General features: G+C 39.7%; 1 protein-coding gene across 3 annotated transcripts; it reads left to right on the top strand.

Annotated features, from left to right (window-relative positions):
• Positions 1–1,478: 1,478 nt before the first annotated feature.
• On the top strand, positions 1,479–23,104 carry ZBTB43 (zinc finger and BTB domain containing 43). Of its 3 annotated transcripts, XM_068553488.1 has the most exons (3): positions 1,479–1,583; positions 5,689–5,812; positions 20,141–23,104. In XM_068553488.1, the coding sequence occupies exon 3, from the start codon at positions 20,164–20,166 to the stop codon at positions 21,565–21,567; it is 1,404 nt and encodes a 467-aa protein (XP_068409589.1). In that variant the 5' UTR covers positions 1,479–1,583; positions 5,689–5,812; positions 20,141–20,163; the 3' UTR covers positions 21,568–23,104. The 3 variants fall into 3 exon arrangements, with proteins under 3 accessions (XP_068409589.1, XP_068409588.1, XP_068409590.1); XM_068553487.1 differs by lacking the exon at positions 5,689–5,812; XM_068553489.1 differs by lacking the exons at positions 1,479–1,583; positions 5,689–5,812 and adding an exon at positions 15,511–15,529.
• Positions 23,105–24,614: the final 1,510 nt, after the last annotated feature.

The following is a 24,614-nucleotide window of genomic DNA, read 5'->3' as shown; positions in this document are numbered from 1 at the left end:
GCTTATGGGTTTCTGTTTTTTGATTGTGAGTTCATATTCATTTGGAAGCCTGTCCATGGGAATTCTTTGAGACCTGGGTTGACAGTGAGTTCGTCTCAAGAGGACTTTGCTTTGGCCAAGTACCATAGGTACTATCTACCCAGATCTATTTTAAATTGAAATGTTCAGCTTCTGGGCTTTTGGACCATGCAGATAGTGTGGCCATGTGATGGCCAGACTTTGGCCATGCATCCATTAGGAAAATGTTTTACCCTTCCACCCCGAACCAAGGCAGAGTCAACTTTCCTTGCTGCCTGCCTCTGCAGGGCAGTTTTTTGTTTTTTCTCTAGTCTATCCGTCCCCAAAGATATATTCCTTCTTGGGTCCCAACCTGATGTTCCAATTTGGCTGTCATCCTGCCTGGACCCACGTAGATGCCCCCATAGCTGGTAGTAGCATTAATGTTTACCTACCTCCAGAGATGATTTTCAAAATATTTGTCAGTATGGCATATGCACCAAACCAATCAGAACAGATACAGACTGTACCTGTGCATAACTTCTGAACATTAATTCTAACTTCCTAGGCTTATGTTTCTGCTCCCTTTCTGGCCTCAGATGATTTTCCTGACTTTCTCGCAAGGTTATCTATACATTTAAAAAGGGTATTTTCAATACTTCTCCTAGAAATTTTATATATTTTGTTGCTGTTATATTTGGAGATATGTAGTCTATAATATTGCTAGAAATAAAGTCCAAGTAAGTTTATTAGGCTTATGCAACAAACATCCAGGAGTAAGCAGTCCAAAGCTGAGACTGTAGCTTAATGTCATACGAGACCTAGGCTCTCTCAATCTTTCTGCTTTGCTGGCCGTGGCAAAGCACTTAAGGAGCACACTCAACTAGAAGTCCTAGTGGACTCTGTAAAAACAAAAACAAAATAAACAAACAAAAACTTTTCCAGAAGCCCCACTCAATGACTTCTATAATACGTATTATGGACTAGAAGTTGGTCACATGCCTATGCCTAGTCCAACTACTGGCTAATGAGAATGAGTTTACCACGAAGAGTCTGGACCAATTATGAGCCATTCCCTCCAGTTGGGGTGGAGCTTTTCCTAGGGGTTCCCGGCACAGTGCTTGCCACACGGAGGGCACTGGTCCTTTCATTGAACACTTACTGAGCATCCACTACGAGCCAAAGGCTCTGTGGAGGCACAAAAGGATTTGACACAATCTTTGCTAGACAAGCTGAGATAGGTCAAAGGGTTTAGGACTCGGTATCCGCTCAATTCTTAGCGATTGCCCTAGAGTCCCTAATGCAGATTAACCTGCTCCAGGTTATACTGCGCAGCCGCCGGCTTTCTCTGAGCACGCTCCTGACGCCCCGCCCCAAACGCGAGTCCCGCATGCGCACATCGCTTTCTCTCTGACGCACCCCCGGAAGCACTGGCAGTTTCGGTGGGGGCTGGACCGGGAAGCGTTTCCGGGGGCGGGAGGCGCAGGCTGAGGCGGTCGCGGCGGCGGCGGCTTGAACGGGCCTGGCGCCGGCTGCGGCGGAAAGTATCCCACCGGTGGGCTATGTGAGCGTCGAGGACTTGGCAGGTGTGTCGGAGTCTGGACAACGGGTAGCAAGGGGGCAGGAAGGGAAACCGGAGAGGTATAAGGACTTCTCTGCAGGTCGCGGCGCGCGCACCGCTGGCACCGCGAGGCCCATTACGCCGACCGGGATGCTGAAGCCGCGCGCGGGCCGTTGGAGTCCCGGCACCCCGGGTCCGACCCCTGCGGTCTCCGGCCAGCCCGGCGCGCGTACAGCGACCCCAAGGCCCCTGAGGCAGCATTTCGCCCAAGGTCACCCCGCGGCGGCGGACCTCAGCGGGCCAGAGCGCTTAGAGATCCTGCCCCCCCGTCAGTCCGCCCGCCGGCCTTTCGGGGGCGCCGGGTGGGCGCGGCTTGGCGGCCTCGGGATCGAGTCAAGGCCGGGAGAAAGACTACGCCGGGACTTCGCTGATATCTGCTTCTGTTTACTTCTGTGTTTCACCTTTTTTGCTGTCTGTGTCACCTGTTGTCACCTGCCCTTTTTGCCTCTCAACTCGGCTCTTGTCAACTTTGTATTTCTCTCCACTTTGTCTCTCTCGAACCCATCTCTGAGTATCTGGACCCTGTCTTTATTTGTTTCCATCTTGCTTCTGTGTCTGTTGACCCTGTGTTTCCCTTTTAGTCCTTAACTCTCATTCATGGCCTGCCTGTCGGTCCAGCTTTTTGCCCATCTGTGTTTCTCTCTCTGCCAATCGTGTGTCCTTCTGTCTTGTTTCTGCCTCTCCTAACTGGGTTTTTCTGGGCGGGCCTGCCCTGACCTCTGAGCCATGGAAGGTGACTCATGACCCTGTGAAGCTTCCTGCACGGGTGACAATCTCAGCGACTAGACTGCCGTCTGACCTCAACTCTGACAGGTGTCGCCCAACCTAAGTGTCAAGGTGCAGGAGCTCCTGGAGGACAGAGAGAAGGCCATCTCAGGGCCAAAGTAGCTTGATGAATCCTTGCTTTTCCTTACCGTGGTTTTTCAGGCCTGTCCAGCTCCCTACCTCCCTTTGCTCCATCCACATGGCCTCCAGGGTTCTAAAGAGCCTGCTTTCTGAGTTACAGCTGCTTAACCAGGCCTGTCTCCAGGCTAAGGAAGGGTCTGAGATCCTCTGCCCCTTGGGGCTCATGGAACAGTAGCAGAATTTCTGGGAGAGCTGTTATGCTTAGTTCAGAGATTGTGTCACTGTGTACAGTTAAATTATGAGAAACATAATAATTTGGGGTTCTTCATTCTTTGCTTTACAAAAGTATTCACTGGAGAAATAAGCCAGACACAAAAGAACAAATATTGTATGAGTTCACTTATATGAGGTATCTAAAATAGGCAAATTCATGGAGACAGAAAGTGGAGTATAGTTTACCAAGGGCTGAGTGGGAGGAGGGAGTGGAGAGTTTAATGGACACAGAGTTTTAGTTTGGGATTATGAAAAAGTTCTGCAAATGGATAACAGTGATGGTTGCACAACAACATAAATGTACTTAATGCCACTAATTGTACACTTTAAATTGTTAAAATGGTAAATTTCATGTTAGGTATATTTTTACCAAAAAAAATTGCTAAGTGTAGATTCCTGGAACTAACAAGCTCTATGAAAAATGTGACTTTAAAAATTGATTCTGTAGGTTTTGGGAACATTTAGTTGAACTTACGTTTCTTGATGCCCGCTCTCCACAGCCAAGGTCCTTAGAAAAGGAGTTTGGTTGAAAGAATTTAGTTAAAAATTTCTACTTGTAGCAGGTTCCCACCCTGGCTGTCCCTCCATATTCATTGGATTCAGTGCAGGAATCTGCTACACAAGCAGAAAATTTGAGGAAGATTTTAACTTTTCACATGAAGAAAACTCTTAGGGTTGGAAAAATAGTCTTTTTATTATAATAATGAAAAATTATGTTATTTTCTTGTGTGTTTTCTGATGGGGGAGGCTTTTGTTTTATGTTCTCTCATCTAAGTTATTGGTTTGTTTGTAAGCTAGTTTATCAAGGTTTCTTATAAGGTGTAGCAGCTGAATTACTACCATATTGAATCCTAGATACCATCGATTATTTTATATACCACCAAAGGAAGAGAAAACACTGCCAATTAAGCTATTACATACGCTTCTTTACATTTTTAAACTTATTTAGACTTTTTTTTTTTTGGTTGCGCCGGGTCTTAGTTGGGGTGGGAGGGCTCCTTAGTTGCAGCATGCGAACTCTCAGCCACGGCATGCACGTTGGATCTAGTTCCCCCACCAGGGATTGAACCCAGGCCCCCTGCATTGGGAGCGCAGAGTCCAAATCACTGCGCCACCAGGGAAGTCCCTAGACATTTTAAAATGATACTCCAGTGTATGTGTAAAAAGAAGAGGGCTTCCCTGGTGGCGCAGTGGTTGAGAATCCGCCTGCCAATGCAGGGGACACGGGTTCAAGCCCTGGTCTGGGAAGATCCCACATGCCGCGGAGCAACTAGGCCCGTGAGCCACAATTACTGAGCCTGCGCGTCTGGAGCCTGTGCTCTGCAACAAGAGAGGCCGCAATAATGAGTGGCCCGCGCACCGCGATGAAGCGTGGCCCCCATTTGCCGCAACTAGAGAAAGCCCTCGTACAGAAACGAAGATCCGGGCTTCCCTGGTGGCGCAGTGGTTGAGAATCCGCCTGCCAATTCAGGGGACACGGGTTCGCGCCCTGATCTGGGAAGATCCCACATGCCGCGGAGCAACTGGGCCCGTGAGCCACAACTACTGAGCCTGCGCGTCTGGAGCCTGTGCTCCGCAACCGGAGAGGCCGCTGCAGTGAGACGCCCACGCACCGCGATGAAGAGTGGCCCCCGCTCGCCGCAACTGGAGAAAACCCTTGCACAGAAACGAAGACCCAACACAGCCAAAAATAAATAAATACAAAAAAAAAAAAAGAAACGAAGACCCAACACAGCCATAAATAAATTAATTAATTTAAAAAAAAAGAATTGGAACACAAAAATATTAAAAAGCTACTTTAAAAAAAGAAGAAAAGTGAAATAAATTGGTTAAAGTGTTCATTAACCTTCTTAACCTTCCTACTCTTGAATACTTTTCAATTCAGAATTGCATCCATGCTTTTCCACAGTGTCATCTTTTGTGCCATCAGAAACGTTGATGAGGCTCTCAGGAATCCTCTATCATTGTCTTAGGCAGAGACAACTGTTATAACTTCCGCCTGGACATCACATCCTGATTTCAGAAATTTAAAAATGTGAAAAAAATGTGCCTCTTATAATCAGTTGAATATAGTTCTATATTATTTTCATGAACTTCTCCTTTTTACCTTATGTTTGCAATTAGAATAGAAAGAGACTTTTGTCTTATTTGTAACATACTGAGGAAAAAAACTTTTATTTTGTTGGTATGTAGAACATACATACCAGCAAATGCTGTGTCTTCCTTCTGCTTTCTTGATTGAGCTTCTTATCCGGAATTCTAATGAATATGAGGGTGCAGTTAAAAACATTTCCTTGGCTTTATTGTAACGTAATGGCAGGATGACTGATAAGTGCGGAGTTAGTGGTTAGAACAATAACTTCTCTTTTGAATCTCAAAGAATTTACCACAATGGACCATTTGCCCTGAAGTTTTTAAGTAAACATTCAGCTGTGGCATGAATTAAACTTCACAAAGTAGGTAGCTTGTTTTTAAAAAACCCTAAAATAGGTTTTACTAAGTTCTTTGGCTACAGTGTTCCAATTAGAAAACATAGGGGTATTGATTGATAATGGTCTGGAGGCCAAAAACACTTTTGCAAAGGATAGTTTAGTTCTGCAAAATTACATAGGTATCGACCAGTGTAGGTTTCCTATTTTTGACAGATGTAGCATGGTAATACAAGATGTTAACATTAAAAGAAAACTGGCTGACAGTCATATGGGAACTCACCATTTTTTGCAACTTTTCTGTAAAACTAAAATTATCCCGTAACTAAAAGTTTATTTAAAAAATACAAAGGCAGAAGCTAAGAAGGTGCAGAAATAAAGCTAATATAACCAAAAAATATCAATCGTGATTAATTTTCTTTCTGCCACTCACCCACAAGTATAGTATTTATTAGCAAGGCACTGGTACACAGTGAATAGCATCAGCATCTCTTACATTTTCAACGTGATTTTTCTTTTCAGAAATCAATGTGATTTTAATTTGAAACAAAACTAAGAAATGGGTTCCTCTTCCTCGTTCATTCATACTGCTTTTTGATGGTCATGGCATAAGGAACTTTATCCCAGGAATACAACTTTGCATTAGGTAAGCTATAAACTTGCTAAAAATGCAGTTTTTTAAATTATTTACTAAAATGGTTTCTTTTTCAGTAAAAAATAATAATGCAGTTGTACTTAATTGCCCTAGACTGGAAAGGTTCTTTTACTTCTCTTCTGAGGAGTATATATTGCACATTTTAAGGCCAATCACTGCCATACTTTGTACTGTTAGAGCATTTAAATTCCAAGAAATTTTCTGCTAAGTGACTTTTTTTTTTAACTTAGAAAAATATTAGATTTGGAATTACGCTTCTGTTTGAATCCTGACATACCACTTCTGACATATGTGACCTTGGACAGATCTTTTAACCTTCTTGAGCTTTAGTTTAACTCGTGAGTGTGATGATACAGGGGTATTGCCAGACCCAAATTTACGTAGTCTGCTTTGTGAACTGTAAAGCATTTGACTAAAGTATTTTTGTACGCATGGGGTGTTGGTATTATTGTACATTTGTGCCAGTCGAGAGATTTACTAAAGTAATATTTACTGTGTTAAAATGTGCTCTCTACAGTAAGCATGCAAATTACCATGTGCCGTCGTTAAGAAATCTCTGGAGGGCTTCAAGAAGTCACTCGTGGGTCGGCTTCCCTATTATATTGTTGTCCTCTGTGTTTTTAGGATATGTAATTGGTATTTAAATAGTGTATAAAACTTGACATACAATTCCTCAGCTGAATAATAAATACAGGCTACTTTTAAACTCGTCAGAGTTGGAAGGGATCTTGGAGGTCATCTAGTTCAGTGATTCTATTATTATTATTAATTTATTTTATTTTGGCTGCGGTGGTTCTTTGTTGCTGCGCACGGGCTTTTCTCTAGTTGCGGCGAGCGGGGCTACTCTTCATTGCAGTGCACGGGCTTCTCATTGCGGTGGCTTCTCTTGTTGCAGAGCACAGGGTCTAGGCACGTGGGCTTCAGTAGTTGTGGCACGCAGGCTCAGTAGTTGTGGTGCACCGGCTTAGTTGCTCCACGGCATGTGGGATCTTCCTAGACCAGGGCTCAAACCCATGTCCCCTGCATTGGCAGGTAGATTCTTAGCCACTGCACCACCAGGGAAGCCCTAGTTCAGTGATTCTTTAATATTTACCCTTTGTCCTCTGCTTTAAAAAAAAGCCAGATAATCTCAGTGAAGGATGGAAGGAGTTAGCTGGGATTGGTGTGTTTGTTTTAGAACTGTTACTATTGGATTTTTTTTTTTTTTTAACTTTGCAAGTTGACATATAAAATTGCTAGTACTTCATTAAGTCTGAAGACGGTGAATAATTTGCTCTGGAGTTTATGAATGTGTTGTACATTGTAGATTGTTTCAGGTATTTATTTGTGAAAATACTCATCTTTACCTTCCGTACTGTCTCATCTCTCAGACTGTATTGGGCCTGAGCAAGTGTTTTGAATTTAAATTCCAGGTTCACTGCTTACTGGTTATATGACCTTAGGCAAGTAGTTTAGCCTCTTTGTCTATTTCTTATTCTATACAATAGGAATAAAAAGTATCTATCCAGTGGGTTGTTATGAGGATTAAATGAGAATACAAAAAGTGCTTTGCACAGAGTCTGTTACAATACATGTGTTAAATACATGGTGGATGTTGTTACCTCTTCTACTAATTATGACATTTTCCTAGTTACCCAGTTGGGATTGGTAACTAGTTTACCTTGCATCACTCTATTTTTTAAAGCTGCTTTATTGAGACATAATTCATAGGTAGTTAAGAAGTTTTTTTTAGTATATTTAATGGGTTGTATAGGCATCACCACAACTTAATTTTAGAATTTTTGTCTCTCCTTTAAAAAAAAACCAATTTGCAGTCACTCCTCGCCCTGTAGTTCCTTGCAGCCGCTGATTTACTTTTTGTCTCTGGAGTTCCCTATTCTGGACATTTCATGTAAATGAAATCACACAAGATTTAGCCTTTTGTGTCCAACTTCTTTCATTTGGCCCAGTGTTTCAAGGCTCAGCCATGTTGTCGTATCTATCAGTACTTCATTCTTTTTTATTGCCAAAAGAATGGCATAATACATATAGTATGTAATAAAATGGAATAATATTCCATTTTATAGATATACCACATTCTATTTATCCAGTCATCAGTTGAGGACATTTGGGTTGGTTCCACTTTTTGGCCATTATGAATAATGCTGTTATAGACATTCATGGATAAGTTTTCTGTGGACATCATATATTTTCATTTCTCTTGGGTATATACCTAAGAGTAGAATTGTTGAGTTACGTGATAACTCTGTTTAACTTTTTGAGGAGCTGCCAAACTGTTTTCCAAAGTGGCTGCCCCGTTTTACATTCCCACCAGCAATGTATAAGTGTTCTAATCCTTCCATATCCTCTCCAACACTTGTTAGTGTCTGTCTTATTTATCATAGCCATCCAAGTGGGTGAAAAGTGATGTCTCATTGTAGTTTTGATTTGCATTTCCCTAATGAATAATGATAGTGAACATCTTTTGTATGCTCTTTTGTGTATCTTCTTTGGGGAAATGTCTATTCAAATCCTTTACCCATTTTTCATTTGGGTAGTCTTTTTATTATTGAATTTTAAGAGTTCTTTATGTATTCTGGATACAAGTCACTTATCAATTATATGATTTGAATGTATTTTCTCCCATGTTGTAGGTTATCTTTTCATTTTCTTTTTTAATAGATCTTTATTGGAGTGTAATTTCTTCACAATACTGTGTTAGTTTCTGTTGTACACCAAAGTGAATCAGCCATATGCATGCATATATACCCATTATCCCCTCCCTCTTGAGCCTCCCTCCCATCCTCTCTATCACACCCCTCTAGGTCATCACAAAGCACTGAGCTGATCTCCCTGTGCTCTGCTGCTGCTTCCCACTAGCTAATTATTTTACATTCGGTAGTCTTTTCATTTCCTTGATAGTATTATGTGTACCTTGGGCCACTCTTGCATCTTCCTGCCTACCCAGTCAGTTAGTCCCATCAATTCTGTTTTCCATACCCACTGTTATTTTCATTGCCTCAAACCTAGAGCATATTTACTGAAATCTTAGAATTGACCTTTATTTCAGACTTGCTCCTGCTTTAAGACCATCAACAGATTGTCCTTTCTGAACATATTTCACAGCACGTCACACAGAAGTTTTCAGTGCTGCCTCCAGTGCCCACATTTAAAGCTCAAACTCAGCCTTCAGCAGGATAGTACCAGTCATTCCTTCCAGATTTATCTCTCACCACTCCCTGTCACTTGTAGAAGGAAGCACAGGTAATGATGTACATGCCACTAGCAGTAGTCTTGAATGGAAAAGAGCTTTTGAGAGGGCCTTCTGGTGGTAATTTTATCATAAAATAGGATCTTGCCCTCAGTGTGATGGTACCAGTAACTCAATTTTTTCAATGTGTCACACTCATAATACACTCAACCTACAAGAGATTAAAATAAACCAGAATGCCATGTGGTTTATAATGTTTCTTTCTGTGTTAATAAGTGAGATAGGCTTACAGTTTTTTCTTTGTTGTCCAGTTTTGTTAGCACGGTTTTATAAAAAATAATTAGCAAATTTTCTCCTATCTTTGTTCCCTTTCTCCCTTCTTCCCCCTCTGAAACAGTTTATATAGCATAGGAATTAGTTGTAAAGAATTTTCCCATTGTGCTTTGGGCAGTCATTTGATTATGTTTTATCATTTCTCCATAGTTACTGATCTGTTAGATGTCTATATTTTTCTATAAAGTTTTTATCAATGAGACTTTAAAATTTATTAGGGGAAAATTGTTTTCTGTTTTAAAAAGTTTCTATCATGTGATTATATTTCATTTCTTATTCCTAATTTTGTGAATTTGACATTTTTAGATTTATTATTGTGTAATCACCTGTAATCAAATGAGCTCGTGTATGCATTTCTGCTTTGGGGGATTTATTGATGCTCTCTGGGGCCACTTATATGATCATTTATGTAAATGTCCTATGGAAACTGAAAAAGAAGATGTATTATTTGTAGGATATAGAGGTTGTATGTTTCAGTTAAATTAGCATTATTAATGATAACCAGTCTAAACCTCTAGATCCAAATTATCTTTTGCCTTATTGATTTATTAAAGATTAAAAGAGGGACATTTATATTTCTTACTATAATTATGTTTCTGTCACTGTTGTGTGTTTGTTTTTTTTTTGAAAACTGTACTGCATTTACATATACAAGTTCACAAGGTAACCCTCATGTGAATTATAGAATTCATCAATTATCAATAAACTTTCACCTCATTTGATGCTTTTTACATTGAATTTACTTTGATATTAATATTGTTGTCTGAAATTTTTTTGTTTTCATGTACCTGTTCTTTTTACTTTTGACCTTTTTTGTGATGGATTCTATTCACTTTTCTATATCTAAAAAAGTACTTCACCTTCATTTTGAAAGATATTTTGATTGGGTATAGAATTCTAGGTTGATAGTTTTTTCTTTCAGCACTTTAAAGATGTCTGCTGTATTGCATTGTCTCCTTTCTCCTGGCTGGCATTGTTTCTGACAAGAAGCTTGCAACCTTTCTTACCTTTGGTCCTCTGTACACAATGAATCTTTTTTCCCTGGCTGCTTTTAAGATTTTCTCTTTGTTACTAGTTTTCAGTGATTTGATTATGATATGCCTTGGTATAGTTTTCTTCATACTTCTTGTGCTTGGGGTTTGTCGAGCTTCTTGGATCTGTGGCTTTATAGTTTTTATCAACTTTAGGAAGATTTTGGCTGTTATTCAAATAAATTTTGGGCTTTATACCCTCCCACTCCTTCAGAGACTCCCAATTTTGTGCCTTGAAGTTGTCCCACAACTCACTGATACTCTTTCCCCCCTTCCTGTTTTCTTTTTTTTTTTCAGCTTTTTTCTATTTTAGGTTGTTTGTGTTGCTGTGTTTTCAAGTTCACTAATCTTTTCTTCATGTTAATTCTTTTGTTATTCCCGTCCAGTGTTTGTAGAAGTTCAATTTGGGTTTTTTTGTTTGTTTGTTTGTTTTCCTGTCTACCTACTATGCTTAATTTTCCTCCATTTTCTTGAACACATGGGATGTAGAATTTTCTACCAGTTGTATAAGTTTGTCATTTCTGGGTCTGTTTCTGTTGATCAGTTTTTTTCTTTTTTCTCTCTCCTTAATATGGGTTATATTTTCCTGCTTCTTTGCATCCCAGGTGATTTTTTTTTTTTAATTGAATGCCAGACATGAATTTTACCTTGTTGGGTTCTGGATTTTTTGTATTACGTAAATATCCTTAAGCTTTGTTCTGGAACACAGTTAAGTTATTTGGAAATATTTTACTCCTTTTGAGGCTTGTTTTTAAGCTTTGTTTAATGGGACCAGAACTGCATTTTGTCTAGGGCTAATTTGTCCCCACTGCTGAGGCAAGACTCTTCTGAATACTCAAGGCTTTACACTCAGGCAAGTTTTCTTCTATTAACTATTTTATTTGATTATTCCTTCTACTCCATTCGTTTTGTTATTTCTTTCAAGGATGCTAATTAGCCATATGTTGGATCTCTGTTCTCTGTTCTCCTGTTCTGTTATCTTCTCCCTTGCTGTTTTCATATTTTTATCCTCCTCCTTCATAAAAGTTCCTCAAAGTGCCTTGCACATCATTGATTCCATTTTCTATAGTTGCAATTCTGCTCCTTATTGCCTGTTTAAATTTTTGCTCTATTTTAGTTTCCTTACATCTTGTCTTTAATTCAGTTGGCTCTTTTTTTCATATCATTCTACTGTTTTGTCTTATCTTCCTTAAACTTCATTCATGGAGACTGCGTTTTCATGTTTGTGGAAATCAGTTTAATAATGCTATCTAAACTGTACTCTTTGTTTACACTTCACTATTTTCTTTTTCTTGGTTATTGTAGAATCTATTTACAGACCCCATTTATTTACAGAATAAAACTATGTTGGGAAACATTTTGTTTGGGTCTGAAAATTTCCCCCTTTTTGGGAAGATTATTTTGGGGTCCTTCACTGTATACCTGAATGCTGTTATAATCAACTCTTAGCTCTTTTGCTGGAGGATGGGCTGACTATATGGACACCAGGGTTAGCTTGAGTAAAGTGGCTGGGGCTGGAGGCTAGGTCTGAGGCATTGTTAGGAGAGTTTGAGCACTTTCTTCTGTGTTGGTGAAATTGTTTTACCAGGGGCCTATTTTTGTCTCTTTGGCCCAGCTTGCAAAGGATGGGCTATGTTTTTGCCTCCTTCCTGGAGCTACCCTCTCATGTCACGTCTTTAAAAATTTTCTGCTGAGGCAGTGTGCAACCTTTGGTATCCCAATGCAGCCATCTCTGAATGTTGCCAATATTGCAAGACCTTTCCTGTGGTCTGCCCTGCCTTTTTAGCTGCAGGCCTTCCAAATGAACAGGTATCCATTGGTCCTCTGTCAGGATTACTGCTACCAGAATTGCCTGGTATAGCAGGTGGAGTTGCCAGGTCAGTGTCTCCCTTTATCCTGGCCCCATCTCCACTATATCCTTAATTTAAATTTGTTGCATATAGATAACTCTGATCCCAATTTTTCAGGCTAGTTTTTCTGTATTTCTTAGATTTTTTGGTTAGGATGTAGTAGATGGGAAGGATTATATGCTGCTCTCAAGTCTTCCTCTTACCCTGGTGACACCAAAATTTATAGTGACAGGATATATAACTTTAGCGTATACCAGGTTCCTGCCTCTGAATTCCTCTTGGATTTGTAATCTTTTGTGGTGCTTTTATCAGGCTTTGCGTTGAATAACAGGGTTGTATGCGTATGCGCGTTTTTTATCTCCCTACCAGATTATAAGCTAGGGACAGTGACATTCCTTCATCATCTTAGAAGTCTCCCACAGTACTTTGCATATAGTGTTTTATGTTGTGGGGTTTTTTTAAATTTTTTTTAGTGAGTTAATTACTTTTATGAAACTCTTAACAATTGGAATGGTAACTGTACTATTAATATAGGTCACAACTGCCTGTGAGTTTGTAAGTATTGCTTATATAGCAGGAAAACCTGTAGGAGAGGTTTAGGTTTTGCATGTTACAAGGTAAGGGAATATGTAGAAGTGCCACACTCACTCAAATTTAAGGGTAGAGGTCAGATACTTACTAAATTACAAAGACTGTTACCACCTTGACACAGTTAAAAATAAAGTTACATGACATTTTTTCCAGTTTTTTTTTTTTTAATGTATGGTAAAAAATATCATTCAATTTGCCACTTTAACCATTTTCAGGTGTACAATTTAGTGACATTAATTATACCCCAATGTTGTGCAATCAGCACCACTTTCTAGTTCCGAAATATTTTCGTTACCCCAAATAGAAACTCTATCCATTAAACAGTAACTCCCCATTTCTCACTCACCTGAGCCCCTGGTAACCTCTAATCTACTTTCTCTGAATTTGCCTATTCTAGATATTTCACATAAGTAGAATTATACATTTGTACTTTGCATCTGGCTTACATAAATGTTTAGCATGTTGTTTTAGTGTAACGTTTTCAGTGTTCATCCATGTTGCAGCATATATCAGAACTTCATTCCTTTCTGTTTGTGTTCTCTATGTGTCTTTTCAGTATAATTGATTTATAATATTGTTAAAGTCCTCTATTTCCTTATAGATCTTCTGTCCTATTTTTCTATCCATTATTGAAAGTGAGGTATTGAAGTCTCCACCTGTTTTGTAGATGTCTATGTTTCTCTCTTCAATTCTGTTCATATGTATTTCTTTTGTTAGGTGCATATATGTGGGTTTTTTAAAATTTTTATTTATTTATTTATTTATGTCTATGTTGGGTCCTTGTTGCTGCGCATGGACTTTCTCTAGTTGCGGCGAGCGGGGGCTACTCTTCGTTGCAGTGCGTGGGCTTCTCATTGTGGTGGTTTCTCTTGTTGCGGAGCATGGGCTCTAGGCACACGGGCTTCAGTAGTTGTGGCTCGCAGGCTCTAGAGCGCAGGCTCAGTAGTTGCGGCACACCGGCTTAGTTGCTTAGTGGGATCTTCCCGGACCAGGGATTGAACCTGTGTCCCCTGCATTGGCAGGCAGATTCTTATACCCTGTGCCACCAGGGAAGCCCTAGGTACATATATGTTTTTAATTGTCATGTATTCTTGATAGAGTGATCCTTTTTGACTTAAAATCTATTTTGTCTGATAATAATATAGTCACCACAGATCTTTCTGTTTCTCTTTGCGTGAAATACCTTTTCCATTATTTTACTTTCAACATCTTTGTGCCTTTGTATCTAAAGTGAGTATCTTATAGACAACATACAGATAAACCATGTTTTTTTATCCATTCTACCAGTCTCTTGCCTTTTAATTGGAGAGCTTAATCCATTTACATATGAAGTAATTTACTGATAAAGGACGGATTTATTTCTACCACTTATTTCTAGCTATCTTCTGTGTATCTTACATGTTTTTTGTTCCTCAACTCCTCCCTTACTGCTTTTTAATTGAGATTTTTGTTTTGTTTTTGTATACAGTTTTGATTCCCTTCTTTCCTTTTCATGTATATTTTTAGTTATTTTCCTAGTAGTTACCTTGAGGTTTACAATTAACATCTTAAACTTAGCTAGTTTCAATAGTATACGAACTCTGCTCCTCTACATCTCCGTCCCTCCCTCTTCATATTGTTATTGTCACTGATTACATCTTAATACATTGTGTGCCTAATAACATAGATTTATAATTATTGTTTTATTCATTTGCCTTTTAAATCATTCAGGAAAAAAAGAGGAGTTGTAAACCAAAAGTATAATATCAGCTCTTATATTTACCTATGCTGTTACCTTTACCAGTAGTCTTTATTTCTTCATATGGCTTTGAATTATTATCTAGTGTTCTTTTATCTCAGCCTGAAGGACACCTTTATCATTTCTTGTAGAGGAAACCTATTAGTAACAAACACCCTTAGCTTTTGTTTATCTGGGAATGTCTTAATTTCTCCTTCATTCTTAAAAGGATAGTTTTGCAGGTGTAGAATTCCTGGTTGACAGATCTTTATCCGAGCACTTTAAATATGTCCTGCACTGCCTTCTGAGTGCTGTGGTTTCTGATGAGCAGTTAGCTGTTGGTCTTACTGAGGATCCCTTTTGTGTGATGAGTGGCTTCTTTCTTGCTACTTTCAAGATTCTCCATTGTCTTTGGCTTTCCACTATTTGACTTACAGTGTATCTCATGTGGATCTCTTTAATTTTATCTCCTTGGAGTTTGTTAAGCTTCTTGGATGTGTGAGGTTTATGTCTTTCATCAAATTCAGGAAGTTTTCAATCATTATATCATTTAATATCCTTTCTATTCTTTTTTCTCCTTCTGAGACTCTGATTTGCATGTTGGTATATTTGGTTTTCCATAGGTACCTCAGATTGTGTTTCTTTTTCTTCATTCCTAATACTCCTCAGACTGGATATTTCAATTGCTTTACATTTGAGTTTGATGAATTTTTTTCCTTTTGCCTGCTTAAATCTGCCATTGGACTCCTTATTATGAATTTTTAATTTCAACTTGTATTTGTTTCCTTGGTCTGCCATAATAAAATACCACAGGCTAGGTGACCTAAGCAACAAAAATTTATTTTTTCACAATTTTAGAGGCTAGAAGTCTGCGATCAAAATGTTGGCAGATTTGGTTCCTCCTGAGACCTTTCTCTTTGGCTTGCAGGTGCCAACTTTTCACTGTGTCTTCACATTGCACGCATGCCTGATGTCTCTGTCCAAATTTCATTTCTGGTAAGAATACCAGTCAGCTTGGATTAGGTCCCACCCTAACAACCTCGTTTTAACTTAATTACCTTTTTAAAGGCCCTAAATCCAAATATAGTCACATTCTGGAGTACTGGGGATTAGGGCTTTAACATAGGAATTTTGGAAGGATACAACTCAGCCCATAATACAGCTTACACTTTTCAGCTCCAGAATTTCTATTTGGTTACATTTTATAATTTCTGTCTCTTTATTGCCATTGTTCTCCTGATTTAATTTAGTTCCTTGTTCATAGTTTTCTTTAACAATTTGAGCATATCCAAGACAGTTGACTTTAACAGCTTTGACTAGCACTTAACAGTGTCTGGAATTCTTCAAGGATAGTTTCTAATTTTTTTCCTGTGAATGTACCTTATTTTCCTTTTTCTTTGTTTACTTTGTAATTTTTGGTTCAGAACTGGATATTTTTATTGTTCTAATGTGGTAGCCCTTGAAATCAGATTCTTCCCCTCCTAGGGGATTTTTTTTGTTTCTTGTTGATGGCTGCAGTTGTCTGTATGGTGATTTTTTCTAAACTGTTTTGCAAAGTCTGTATTCCTTGTTGCATATAGTCACAGAAGTTTCTGTTGCTTTATCTATGTGATAGGCTGTGTCCTGACAGAGATTTCCTTAAATATTTGGGCCCAAGGAATGGGGAGTGGTGTTTGTATTTTAAAATCTTCCAGTGGATGCTACTGGGAAAACCACTGCAGCCTGAGGAGCCAAGAAAAAGCTGTGTGGGTTCACCAGACTGGCCAAGATGCAAAACCCCAAATTTTTGGACAGTGTTGTTCTTTTTTTTTTTAATTTTAATTTTAATTTTTTTAAAAAATTTATTTATTTTTGGCTGTGTTGGGTCTTCGTTTCTGTGCGAGGGCTTTCTCCAGCTGTGGCAAGCGGGGGCCACTCCTCATCGCGGTGCGCGGGCCTCTCATTATCGCGGCCTCTCCCGTTGCGGAGCACAGGCTCCAGACACGCAGGCTCAGTAATTGTGGCCCACGGGCCCAGCCGCTCCGCGGCATGTGGGATCCTCCCAGACCAGGGCTCGAACCCGTGTCCCCTGCATTGGCAGGCAGATTCCCAACCACTGCGCCACCAGGGAAGCCCGACAGTGTTGTTCTTGCCACCCTGGCATGAGCAGGCACTCTTGGAAATTGGGCCACTGTCCTGCAAATTGTGGCAGAGCCGAGGAATGGGGATTATTGCTGGTTTGCAGCACGCTGCTCTCTTAACGAGGTTTAGCAGCCTCTTTCATCAAGCATTGAATTGGTTGCTGTAAGTGTCTGATCAGATTCCAGAATTCGGAAATGGTTTATTCTGATCATTTTAACAGTTTACTAGTTGTTTTAGCGGAGGGATCGACACCTAAAGCTTCCTACTCCACCATTTTCTCTAACATCGCTTATGGCGTTTATTTTTATAGAACTGTTTTTAAAAGCCTTATCTCGGTCACATAAAATTCCACAACAGATATTTGAAATCTTGAGGAAAAGATGAGTTATTCAATAAATAGTGTAGGAAAAACAGACTTGCCATTTTGGAGGGAAAAGGAAAAACTGGATCCTAACCTTCTCCTTATACCAAAGTAAACTCTTTGTATGTTATAGGTTTAAATGCCTTTTTAAAAAATAGTGCCAGAAATAAAACCTAAATAATTCTTTTTACTTTTTAAAAATAATCTTGGAGTCAGGCATGCCTTTGTGTGTCTAACACAAAATCCTGGGGCCATAAAAGCAAAAATTGGATAATTTACACAAATTTCGAAGTTAATCTGAATTTACAGAAATTACAAATCAATAAGATGAATTGCTCAATTTATTTGAGCAAAGGCTATGACTGATAATATATAGGAAAAACAAATGACCAGTAAACATGAATAGAGTATCAGTCTCATTCATAATGAAAGAAATGTTGATCAAAACAGTGAATCATGGATTATTCACTTAGGAGATTTGCAAACTTTTTTGTCTTGCTTGATAAAGTCCAGCATTGGTAAGGGTGTAAGGGAGTAGACACTGTCATTTACTGTTGGTAGGAGTGTGACTTGGTGCAACGTTTCTGGAAATTAGTTATATACATATATATATATGAATGTCAAACGCATAGTCCTTTGACCCAGCAGTTCCACTGGTAGAGATTACCCTATAGCTTTTTCCAAGGATATGCCAAGATAGTCATAATTTCAAAAACCCAGACAATTGGAATTCTATAAGAAGAGAACTGATTAAATTATCATACATCCACATAGGAGAAAGCTGTATAGCCATTAAGCAGAATGAGTTACCTTTTTTTATGCTAATGTGGTGTCTTAGTCCATTCGGGCTACTATAACAAAGTGTCATAGACTCGGTGGCTTATAAACAACAGAAATTTATTTCTCAGAGTTCTGGAGGCTGAGAAGTCCAAGGTCAAGGTGCCAGCACATTTGGCTTCTGGCAAGGGCCCACTCACTAGTTCATAGACAGCTGTCTTTTCACTGTGTCCTCATATGGCCAAAGGGACAAGGGAGTTCTCTGTTGTCTCTTTCATAAGGGACTAATGAATCTAATTAATCCCATTCGGGAGGGCTCTGCCCTCATGACCTAATCATCCCCCAAAGCAAACACCATCACATTGGGGTAGGGTTTCAACATATGCATTTTGGGGGACATAATCAGTTTATAGTATGTCAAATGTTCTACAAGATACATTGAGTGACAAAAGCTAAGTACAGAATAGAATGTAGGTAATGAGCCCATTTGGGTAGGAATTTTTAAAGGATGTATATGATTTATTCTGATATACACGCAGAGAAGTTTCTAGAAATATATATAGGAGTTTGTTAATGGTGATTTCCTTCCGGGGGAGGTGGGGGACTAGGAATAAATGGTGGAGAGATTTTTTTTTTTTAACAGCATTTTTGTAAAATTTTTATGCGTATGTTTTATTCCCCCCTTCCTTTTTTTCAAATAGCTAAAATCAAAATTCTTTACTGATGAGAGCAGAGAATCCAGATGTAGTTCTCAGAATTTACATACCTCTAGTCTATATACATTTGTGTAGTTAACTTTTCCTTTTGAAATTACAAATACCTAAATAATTTATTTCCTGGTCTTATTTTTTTGTTTGTTTTAAATTATTATGAAATGTTTTAAGAGCTATAAACCATAAATTAATACTTCATTCTAAAAACACTGCCTTACCTCTTAAAATTATTAATGACTAATCTGGTATTTTAGCATCTTCTTAGAAGAGGCAGTGATGTGATAGGAAAAATAGCATAGGCTTTGGAGTCATAGAGACCTAGATTTCAAATTCCAACGTAATAAAAACTAGCTTTTATTTTAGCCTTAGGAAAGTTACTTGAAATAGTGAACTTAAGAATGTCAGTCCTCTACGTTTGCAGGGTCGTTACAAAGATTAGGTGAAAAAAGGTGTACAGTTCCTGGTATTGGATTGGCCAAAAATTTCCATGTTACAGAGAAACCCAAACAAACTTTGGCCAACCCAATATATAGTAATTACTCAGGAAACATTAGTTTCTTCTCTTGGCATCTCTCCCTATCTCTGAAAGATAACTTTCAACCTTTGTTGGGTTATCTGCTTCTTTTATCTCATACTTAGAAAATCTGGTATTTAGCAATGTTTAGATATGGTATTAGACTTAGGTGACAAATAGCACCAATAAATCTGTTGAATTTTTTGGTTTGTTTTAATTTACTATGGAATTATGGGGCCTGAGCATGCTGCAGAGTTCATCTCGTTGATCAGTCTTGTTAGGAATTGTCTCTAATGTTTGACTCATCTCAAAATATATTTACAGTAATGCCACAGGCAATCCCTTATTCTTTGTTATAACTTTATTTTCAGATTGAGTTCATTCAGTAACCGGGACAGTATTTACTATCCTCTTTGTTCTATAACTTTTTAAACAATTTGGAGATCACCGATAGAATACCTTGCCTTGCCATTTCGTTCTGCTTCACATTATGAGAAGCTCTTAAAGGGCTAAAATGCTGACAGCAACTAGAGAAACCCATATTGTTTGGGACCTCAGCGAGTTCACCCCTGTGGTGCTGAAGGACCAAAGGCCTGACTGTTCTGGCCCCACCTCTTCAGCCCCCTGCCCCCTTAGTGGATTCTAGCCTGGTGGTTTCCTTTCAGTTCCTTGCACTTACCACGATCATTTCTGCCTGAGAGCCTTTACATGTGCTTTTCCTTTTTTCCACAATTCCTTCCTCACCCCAACTTGTCAAATGTGGGTTAAATCTGAGGCCTCTTAAAAATTCTGTCGTTTGGAACAGGTATTGTGTTTGTTTTGACTAGAAATATTTACTTTGTTTTACTTGAGATTTATATAGCTTACAGATATCTCTGGATTCTATTTTCCCACTCATAGACACAGGCGGTATCAAGAGTTAATACCGTAAAGAATGGTGGCTGGTTCCTGCTTTTGGCACACTCGCACCTGCAAGCCTTGCTCTGGGAAATGAATGCTCCACCCACCATGCCCACAGGCCAGGGGACTTTATGGAACTGTGGAACTTGTCTTAGTTTTCTTAGTGATCAATAAGTTTCTCTTTGGGCTGGAATTAGTACTAATTTTTCTTTCTCTTGTAGCACCAAACAAGATTTGTGATGAAATGGAGCCTGGAACAAACTCTTTTCGAGTAGAATTTCCTGATTTTTCCAGCACCATTCTGCAGAAACTGAACCAGCAGCGCCAGCAAGGACAATTATGTGATGTCTCCATTGTTGTCCAAGGCCACATTTTCCGAGCACACAAAGCCGTTCTTGCTGCCAGTTCACCCTACTTTTGTGACCAGGTACTCCTGAAAAACAGCAGGAGGATTGTTTTGCCTGATGTGATGAACCCCAGAGTGTTTGAGAACATTCTCCTATCAAGTTACACGGGACGTCTAGTAATGCCTGCTCCAGAAATTGTTAGTTACTTAACAGCAGCAAGCTTCCTCCAGATGTGGCATGTGGTAGACAAATGCACTGAGGTTTTAGAAGGAAACCCTACAGTCCTTTGTCAGAAGCTAAATCATGGCAGTGACCACCAGTCTCCCAGCAGCAGTAGTTACAATGGCCTGGTAGAGAGCTTTGAGCTGGGCTCTGGGGGCCATACGGATTTCCCCAAAGCCCAGGAACTGAGGGACGGAGAGAATGAAGAGGAGAGCACCAAAGACGAGCTGTCATCTCAGCTCACCGAGCATGAATACCTTCCTAGCAACTCGTCCACGGAGCATGACCGGCTGAGCACTGAGATGGCGAGCCAGGATGGGGAGGAGGGGGCCAGCGACAGTGCCGAGTTCCACTACACCCGGCCCATGTACAGCAAGCCCAGCATAATGGCTCACAAACGCTGGATCCATGTGAAGCCCGAGCGCTTTGAGCAAGCGTGCGAGGGCATGGATGTGCATGCATCCTACGATGAGCACCAGGTCACAGAGTCCATCAACACCATGCAGACAGAGCACTCGGTCCAGCCCTCGGGAGTGGAGGAAGACTTCCACGTCGGGGAAAAGAAAGTGGAAGCGGAGTTTGATGAACAGGCTGATGAAAGCAATTATGACGAGCAGGTGGATTTCTATGGCTCTTCCATGGAAGAGTTTTCTGGAGAGAGGTCGGATGGGAATCTCATTGGGCACAGACAGGAGGCTGCCCTAGCAACAGGCTACAGTGAGAATATTGAAATGGTAACAGGGATTAAAGAAGAAGCTTCCCACCTAGGATTCTCAGCCACCGACAAGCTGTATCCTTGTCAGTGTGGGAAAAGTTTCACTCACAAGAGTCAGAGAGATCGACACATGAGCATGCATCTTGGTCTTCGGCCTTATGGTTGTGGTGTCTGTGGTAAGAAATTCAAAATGAAGCATCACCTCGTGGGCCACATGAAAATTCACACAGGCATAAAGCCATATGAGTGTAATATCTGTGCAAAGAGATTTATGTGGAGGGACAGTTTCCACAGGCATGTGACTTCTTGTACCAAGTCTTACGAAGCTGCAAAGGCTGAGCAGAATACGACTGAGGCTAACTAAAAATAGGATCTGGCCCTTGAGTGGCAGGCACAAAAATAAACTATGGTAATTATGCAAATCTGGGCACAGATGATGCGTGCTACTTGCTATTATGAGAGAAGCTTAAAAAAAAGGAAGATATTTCTGAAAGACCAGCTCTAAGTAGGCCAATTAAAAAATCTTAATTCTTCAAATTTGTATGTTCCAGGCCTGGAATGGGTAATGGGGATAAGTTAGCCCACCTCACACCTGGCAAGGTAAACCTTCAGCCCCATTGTGAATGAGGCAGGTGGACTTGGTGATAGAGACACCTGCACTTGGAATTGGACAACAACCCACCAGTTCCATTTCAGGTGGCAGCAGTTTTTGATCACTCATTATTACAAGGTCATATGGGAATTTTATTTTGCTCTTACTATAGATACTTAGGTAATGTGGGTTTGTTTTGGTAGCTGCTTCACTGAATGAGATGCTACTTACGTAATAGCTACAAATAATGTGATTCCTAGGATACTAAGTTGATTAACGGAGCTCTCTTACCTGGGTTTATTCTTTCTAAAGGGTATTTTAACCAAAACTATGGAGATACTAAGAGGGTGACATTCTAAGTAAGAAACAAATAACTTATGGTACAAGCTTCAAATTCTGTAAGATGCCACTGTCACAATGTGTTTCAGACTCTTGATAAGTCAGAGTTTTATATTTTAGTACTAACATTTAGTTTAAACAACTGTTTCTAATTGTAATTCTCTAGGGTGCCAGACATAGGTATTTCTAACTGGTTTGCTGTCCCAAATCCCGTTTAATTGTAGCATCCACACAGTGGGATCTGCTCTGTGGCTAGTAGACATCTAGCCTGCTTTGACTCTGACCACGGTACCATTGGCTGCTCCAGCCGATTCACTCTGTCTTAGATTATGGTGCTTCCTGAAGAGGTCAGTCAATGACCACAGTTATTGGGAAGGAGCCAGAAGTCACGGCTGAGAGTTACCTATGAACTTCAGGAGCTAATAGAGTGCTACAGTGACACTCCAACTGTCAGAATGAGAGTAGCCGAGTAACGGAATTTTGAGTGTCAGGTTATACTTGGGCGGGACGAGTTGTGGGGTACAATTGCCCAAGAAAAGAGGAGTCTTGAAAATACACTGGTGGGGGAGATACTCGTTGAGGGGTACACTGAGCTAATCCTCCTGGCTCTTTAGGAGTGCTGGAATGTGTTTTAAAAGGCAGAAAGAAAGAGTCCTAATTTTAGGAAGTAGTCCACAGATTCATGCTCTCATGTTATAGATAAAGCTGCGTGAGTTTACAAGTCCTCATAGCTATACCTACCAAAAAAAAAGAAAAGCAGCTATTCTGAGACCTTTTCTGAGGATCACTCAGAGGTTTTAGGTTAAAGAAGAAGCATGTTCAGGATGTTTTAAGCTGTGTAACATACCTGAAGTTGTCACCAGGGTAGGGACAGGGTGCTACTGTTATGTTAACTTTTCCGTAAATTTACCGGCTTATTATTTCTTAGTGGAAACTTTTTTTCCTTAAAATAAAAATAACTTTTCTTGGATTTGGGGTGAAATTTTGTTCTAAAAGTTTGGCTTTGCTCTAAAGTGAGAGACTTTGCTGGCAATGGCCTCTGATCCTCAAGCTCCTACCATCAAGGCATTTACTTGTTAAATGTTGTTTGGAAAGGGGAAAGAAAGACTTACTTACCAGTTAACTCTTGTAATCGAGGTTACAAAACAGGGATGTATTCATTAACACTGTATCATTCTCGATATATAAAAAGCACTTTGTATTTAAAACTTTATTATAAATATATATATATATTGATTTTTTAGCCTAGAAACTAGATATTACCTCTTGGTTGTTTGCCACGTTAATATCTTCTTCTCTTAGTGTTGAAACTTCACCAGTGAACAGTCATTTCTCTGTGTACCTAACAGAGAATATAGAGGTGACTTACAATCAAGCTCAATTGCTCCTTCTCTTTTTCTCACGTTAGAAGCAATGGGTTTTAGGTATGATCCTAGCCTTTATATGTGAGGAGAAATTGTTGTATTACTCCTACTAATTTCAGTACTAAGGCAGTGAAGCCATTTTGTTCTGCCAGAAGCTGATCACCCTCTCCCATGGTTATCAGCAAATCACTTTCTGCCTGTTTGGAAGGTTTGATGTGCTGGTTTCTATTAAAGATTATATTCAAATGAGTGTTGGGACACTTGGGAAGAAGAGTCTGAGAGGTAAAATAAAAATATTCTGGAAAAATCATGGTCCTTCAATTATGTTGAGATCAGCACAGCACCCCATCATGAGTAATGGTGAGGAAGAGCTCTTGTTCAGCCAGGACTACTGGGCAGCTCTTTGGTGGTAGTTTTGGAAGCAGTCAGTTGTGCTGGGACTTATTTAATGTGTTATGAAGAGAGGGATATCTTTTATTGAACTCCTTATATGTACATCAGCTACTAAATGTAGAATATAAAATGTAAGTTCCTCACATCTACAGTTTTAAGCTTTTTATGATGGTGGGGTTTTTGTAAAAATTAGAGTTGCTAATCAGGTCAGCCAGACCCTGTGAGGTGGTTGGGCATCTGAAATGTTGGCTGTGTTCAGAGAGGCGGAGGAAGGGGATTGCCTTAGTTTGGATATTAAAAGTGAATCTTTATAAACTTTGCTTTTAGGATTAGGAGATCATACTGTATTACTACCTTTTTTTTTCCTGCCCACCCTGGGTTGGATAGATAGTCTCTCTCTTTACCCTCAGTACAGCTTTAGAAAATCTTTATCCTTCCCATTGAGTTTGGATAGCAGGGGGTTAACATTTCCAAACAGTCTTTCAGGGATCTTGTCAATGGCCTACAACCAAGGTTATTTGTCCCCTTTGAGTCTTAACTGTGGTTTTTCTCCAGTCCCAGTGGGACAGGGCTTCAAGGCACCACCAGTGGTATTTAATATTAGTACTTATGCTATGCCTTTAATTTTAGATACACACATTGCAATAATCCACTTGGTAAAGTAGGTATCACCGGCTAACTGAGGAAGGACTACGATAGCCTTTCCTCAACTGTGGAGGGTTG

The sequence above is a fragment of the Eschrichtius robustus genome, chromosome 10 (genome assembly GCF_028021215.1).
Source record: "Eschrichtius robustus isolate mEscRob2 chromosome 10, mEscRob2.pri, whole genome shotgun sequence".
Lineage (NCBI taxonomy): Eukaryota > Metazoa > Chordata > Mammalia > Artiodactyla > Eschrichtiidae > Eschrichtius > Eschrichtius robustus.
Note: the sequence above shows the minus strand (reverse complement) of the source record. Positions and strands in the feature narration are given on the sequence as shown.